Genomic DNA, 6,298 nt, shown 5'->3' with positions numbered 1-6,298 from the left:
TGAGTCTGATGTAAGTCTACAGACACAAGGCTGGTTATACAAACAAACACGCCTGTCCTCGGTGCTGAACGTGCTTTCAAAGCCATAACAACACCAGCAAGACCATATATTCATGTATTATTTTCACATATACTTAACTTTGCTGCCTTATAATGCTGGAGTTCAATGTTAGTCTGCAGACTTAAGTTATACAGACAAACAGACCTGTCCTTGGTGCTAAAGGTGGTTCTAAATGATGTTTGTGGTTCTAAGTACACATGAGCACCTTGCAAAGGTGAAGGCCCCTGAGACATAAACCAAATATGGCTGACGTTGTCATGCAACTCGCTGGAGTATGATGTAAGTCTGCAGGCACTAGTTATGTAACAGACCTGTCCTTGGTGCTGAACGTGCCTCCAAATCCATAACAGGGCCAGAAAGGCCATATGTTTTTCTACCATTTTGCTGCCTTATATTGTTGGACTTCGATGTAACACAGACTGACAAGTTATGCACGAAAGGTACAAATGAACAGACCTGTCCTTGGTGCTGAAGAAGTTTCTGAAGCTGCTACAGCACCAGCGATACCATATATGTATGAACCATTTTCACAAATATTTAACTTTGCTGCCTTATAATGCTGGAGGACACAGACTGACAAGTTATTCACAAAATGTACAGACCTGTCCTTGGTGCTGAAGAAGTTTCTAAAGCCCCTACAGCACCAGAAAAGGCCACATGAATACTGCAAATGTGCAGGAGCATATCTTCTGTCTTCTCTCTCAGGACCAGTGGAATAACAGCTCTTTATTGAGCTAAACTGGATTTACATCACTTTTGCTAAACTTTCACTTTTAATAAAACTCAATCACTTTCACTTTTCTCCCCAGGTGACTCCTAACGAGCTGACTAACGGAGTCATCAACAGCTGCTTCATGCTGCTCTTTAAGGACTGCATCAGGCTCTTCGCCTGCTACAACGATGGAATCATCAACTTGTTAGGTAAGATGGGGTTTTCTTATCATAATCTTAAGATAAAGTTTCATTACTACCTTAGACATATCCAGTTACTTCTTGATCATGCATTTGCCTGCTACAACGATGGAATCATCAACTTGTTAGGTAAGGTGCCATTTTTGTATCATCTAAGATAATGTTTCAGTAATTCCTTAGACATATCAATCTCATTACCACTTTCTTGGTCATATATTTGCCTGCTACAACGATGGCATCATCAACTTGTTAGGTAAGGTGGGATTTTCCAAACCTGGGCTTTATACAATCTTCAGATTAAGGTGCAGCACTAGTATTTTCTTGTAGAAGTGACACTAGTGAAGTACATGTAGCCATGACTGTTGTAGAAGTGAAAATAGTTACATGGTAAAAATGGCACCTATATGGGAACCATGACTGTAGCTGAAACATGGTAAGTCATACCACTCTACCACACTAGTGTCACTTTGTGCATCTCTTGAATACAGAAAAATGTTACAGTCCTGGAAAAGTTGAACTTAAATTTCAAATAACCCGAGTCTTTGTCAAGGAATGAGCAATCCACTGCCTTTGTGACATCGCATTAAGCAGATAGAACATGTGACTCAGTGAGCACTGGATCATAAGTTGCAGGCAGTTTATGTCTATGTTTCAGTTTCTAGTTGTTTTTGACCAAAAACTGTCACAGTGTTTCTTGCAGAGAAATACTTTGACATGTGACTTGGTGGATAGTGGGTCTGTTGCCGGGAGTTTATGTCTATGGTACAATTCTAGTTTTGACCAAAATCTGTGTTCTTTGCAGAGAAATACTTTGACATGAATAAGAAGCAGTGTAAGGAAGGGCTGGACAACTACAAGAAGTTCCTCATCAGGATGGACAAGGTGTCCGACTTCCTCAAGACAGCAGAGGTAAGACTTGAAGGAGTTGATGACGTCTTCAAGAAGGGATGTCCTTACGCCGTGTCTACAAGGGATTCTGAGGAGTCTTTTCTTGGATATTTTCCTGAAATTTGACCGACCAAACAAAAGTCAAAATATATAAAAAAAAGCAAAACATAGCATTTCTAATGAATGTCCAATGAATTTATAATGAAAGCAACCAAAAGAATTAAAGACCTTTTAGAACACCAGGTGATATACAAATAATTTTCTTTAATTTTTTTTTTATTGTGTAAAGATTCCAAAAATTCATTTTTTTCTCTATTCAGATCCTGACAACATGGTTATCTAACGATGAAAATTTATAGAAATGAAATAAAAATCCGAGGAACAATTCTGCCAAACATGGAAGAATCCCTGCAAAGCTCTGGACATCCCTTAAATTAATCATACTGTGTTCTCTGGCCATAAAACATGACAACATCATGTTCATCATAGTAATGTTTGCTTCTTGACAAGCTACAAACTAGGCAAATTTTATTTCTTAAGAACTGGTTGTTCCTCGACGTCTGCATGTGTGTTTGTGTGTGCCAAGGAGCTGGTGTTTTTCTTTCTTGCATGAATGAAAAGCAAAGTTTGTTTTCTTAACCGACACCTTAGCGTTTTTTTTGGCACCGCACCGTTGCCATGCTTCTCACAAAATTACACATTACATCATTTTGTATCTCGTCACTGTCCAAATTGTCCAACGTTTCAAAAACCGTTGTCATGAAGTTTAGATAAACGAAACACCGTATTTTTCTCCTGAAAGTTGAGACTAAATCTGGCTTCCCAAATTCTGTGTAACATCATGCTGCCGTAGACACACATGTGGAGGCCCCACCATTATGTAAGTCCCTTCCGCCCTCCAGTCACATTCTGCTTCGTTTTTTTCCTGCCCCAAAAGACCTTCTTTTTTAACTCACAAGACGCCCATTCCACCCACAAGCCTGCCGTTTTGAAGACAAAATTTTCTAAATTTCCCATCCTTCCGCATGAGACCTTATTCACAGTTAGTTACTGTAGCAAGCCTAACTTTTTTTGCATGGATGTCACCAGTTTGAATGCACAAAAAGACCTTGCTTGATATGTCACAAGTACAACAACAATACAACAGTTCTTGACATGTATGAGAGATTTGGAATGGTGCATGGTGTTTTACTATCCTTAAACATTTTATGAATTTGTCTCAATTTGTCAGAAAATGAAGCTGTTTTTTCTTGTGTGGGAATATGAAAATGTGACAAAATAAATTGTGGATAAATTGATTTACGATTGGAGTTTGCTACAGTGTAACAGTATGTTAGAGGCTAGGGAATTTTAAGAGTTGCAAAGAAAGGGACAATCTTTGTTTTATGAAACAAGGGATTGTTTGGTTTGTCATTTCCAAGTTCAAATTACAGCCTCAATGTCTTTAAAGAAATTTTAGAAACAAAATTACACACAGCAAATGATAATGGCAGGTACTTTCACCTCGTTAACATATCAATCCCGAGTTTGGAATAAAACCTGATAAATCCAGAATCTGATAATAATATCAGAAACTGATATTCATTCAGTCATTGTAATAACGAATGCAATTTTATAAGAAGAAACAAAGGTTCAAACAAACAAAATGCTGTCTGAAATTGCTGAACATTTCCAAAATCATCCAGTTGCTTGAGTAACCATTACCTTGTATAACTTACCACCTGTATGTCTAACCTTCATAGATACAACATTTTACCATGTTTTTCTTTTTCCTTTGCAGCAAGTTGGAATAGACAAGGGAGAGATCCCCGATCTAACCAAAGTAAGTCAGGCTCAAGTAAGTACCATGTAGTGTAGGTAAGGAGCTGTGCTAGGCACCTCTGCTGTGTAGTGGCCTTCCTACGTGGATCTGTGTTTAACTGTCCACTTCTTCTCACATCTCAAAGGTAGGCTTCGTGCTTACACTGTCGTTTAATCATCAATCTATGTTGTTTAATCATGAACTGTGTTGTGTACATTGAAAAGAGCTCAAAATGGAATATGCCAGGCAAAAAGCCTACAAAGCTACAAGGTTGCATTTACAAATGTAATGCTAGTTCACCTTTATCCATGGAGTAACCTAACCTATAACCATAGACTGTCAAAATGTTGGTATGAAGAAAAATGAGGTTGTATCCATAAGAAAACATTGACTACTTCTTAGTTATTTGATTGCAATAAACCAATTTGAGTGAAACAATGTTTGTACTGTTCATGTAACTGGTATACAAATTAAATGCTCTTTGGTCCTACAAGCATGACACATAGCTTCCACCTAAATCACTGATGACGCTAGACTGGTTATAACTGGAATAGCAGAATATGCCGTAACCTGGATGTATATTTCATGAGGCCTGCTATTTTGAGCTCTGTGTTTTGCGCTGTCGATATTTTGCATGCGAATCATAACCACTGAACGCGTTGCCTATCTGGTGACTCACTGATTGTGCATCAAGGCTCTAAGTACTTTTTATTGGCATAAATTTACGCATGTAATGTGAAAAATATTATACACATCTATATTTATTAGTATAAAATTGTACGGATGTTTTACGAAAGTGCAGATGTTGAAATTTAATAGAAGTGTGCAAATTGCATGTTTGCAAAAATTTTGGATGCAATTTGAAAACTAAAGCCATGCCATTTGTAGGTTGTGAAAACAATGTGCAAATTACATGTTGCATATTTGTACTTGGAGCCCTGTACATGTACATGTATGTGTGAACTTTCCACCCACCTGTCCTTACTTCAGCTGATTACTCTTCTGTAAGGAAGATGTATTAACTTTCCAACAGACTGTTTACAAATCTGTAGCTAATGATCTGGAACTGTGCTTTGTATGGATCTAACTGATTAAACATAGTAATGTTATTAGCTTTTCATTCAGAGGCTTAAACTTAGCAATGTACATCTTGTAACATGATAGATGATTGACCAAAATTGACTGAGACTCTTTCATAGTGGCCCTTTACACTATAGTCTGCACCACTAGGCGGCCAAAGATTCTGCAGATTGCTCAGCAAATAATAGAGAAGAAATCTTTTATGTTTCGTGGGTTTTTGTTGTCTTTAAATTATACTTTTAAACCTTGCATCTTCCAATTACGAAATCAAGGATCACACAAACCAAATGTTGGTCACAGTACAGTCCTTTAAACAAGCAATGTAAGGCCTACATGTATGTCATATTTCCAAACCGGGGCCTGGCCAGGCAGCTTTTGGGAACGAAATGTATGATTTAAAAGACACCTACACATGTAATTACACAAGACATAAAGAGCCTTATTTGTGTATATTTTCTATTTTTCGTTACAATCAATTTTCTTCGAACAATGACTGTTTATTAAAGGTAGAGAACATACCTCCAAATTTTCGATGTCTGTCAGTACATCTTGGACGCGGAGAATGGTCTAGTCTCAATCTCGTGAGACGATATTTCTATTTTTCGTTTCCACAAACAGCCCGGCTGGGCCTTGGTTTGGAAATGTGACGTTAGCCTTAGTAGGGTAACCCTCAGGCTTCAATGCCAACAGCACAGCCTTGTAAAACCATATGATTGAACATACCAGTGATTTTCTGCAGCATAAGCTTGTGTTTCCCCCTCCCCAGGCCCCTGCCAGCCTATGTGTAACTAGGATAACCTTTAGACTACAGAACCTATAGTACAGCCTTGTGAAACCATTGGACATGTATGGTACATGATTGTCTGCCATGTAAGCACGTGTTTCCCTCCTCCAGTCCCCTGCTAGCCTAACTAGGATAACTCTCAGGCTACAATACCTACTACACAGCCATGTAAAACCATTGGACATACAAGTACTGTATTGTCTGTAAGCATGTGTTTCCCCCCTCCCCAGGCCCCTGCCAGCCTACTGGATGCCCTGGAGCAGCACCTGGCAGCCATGGAAGGGAAGAAGGGCAAGTCAGAAAGGTGCGGGGTATTTCATATTTTGTAATAAACACTTAGGGTTATGTAGAGGCTCACTCACTCCTTTTTTTGGCGACGCCTCAGGGGCGGAGGCATTCTACAGTATTACGATTGCTTTGAAAATATTCCAAAAATTGCACGAATTCATTCCCTAGGGAATTCGTTTTGAGGTAGCCTTTGCCTGTTTGGTCTTTTGTCGGAACAGAAATGGCCTTTGTTGCTTGGTATTTTACCGTCACATTACTGTTTCGGGCAATTTGCTTCTTTCAGCACAAAAACCACTGTCATAATCAATGCATTAAGTACGTTTTTCTGTTTCCGGCAATTGAGATTTATATTTTTAACTCTCAATCGCTCTTGGTGTTCTTTCGTCGGACAAATAGGAACACTATATTAAAGCTTTAATGTTTAAAGTACATACGTTTTTTTGTTTCACCTGTGAACACAGTATTTTTGATTTTACTAAATCTGA

The 6,298-nt window shown here is 38.5% G+C and overlaps 1 protein-coding gene across 1 annotated transcript in view; it reads left to right on the top strand.

Moving 5' to 3' along the window:
* LOC118422382 (phosphatidylinositol-binding clathrin assembly protein LAP-like) overlaps positions 1 to 6,298 on the top strand; it is a 73,440-nt gene that overhangs the window by 44,888 nt on the left and 22,254 nt on the right. The window contains exons 7-10 of the mRNA XM_035829903.1: positions 870 to 981; positions 1,775 to 1,881; positions 3,641 to 3,697; positions 5,756 to 5,829. Of these exons, the coding sequence (XP_035685796.1) occupies positions 870 to 981; positions 1,775 to 1,881; positions 3,641 to 3,697; positions 5,756 to 5,829 (350 nt within the window). The remainder of the gene's footprint in view (positions 1 to 869; positions 982 to 1,774; positions 1,882 to 3,640; positions 3,698 to 5,755; positions 5,830 to 6,298) is intronic.

The sequence above is a fragment of the Branchiostoma floridae genome, chromosome 9 (genome assembly GCF_000003815.2).
Source record: "Branchiostoma floridae strain S238N-H82 chromosome 9, Bfl_VNyyK, whole genome shotgun sequence".
In the NCBI taxonomy this organism is placed as follows: Eukaryota; Metazoa; Chordata; class Leptocardii; order Amphioxiformes; family Branchiostomatidae; genus Branchiostoma; species Branchiostoma floridae.
The sequence above is the reverse complement of the archived record's forward strand: the minus strand, read 5'-3'. Positions and strand labels throughout refer to the sequence as shown.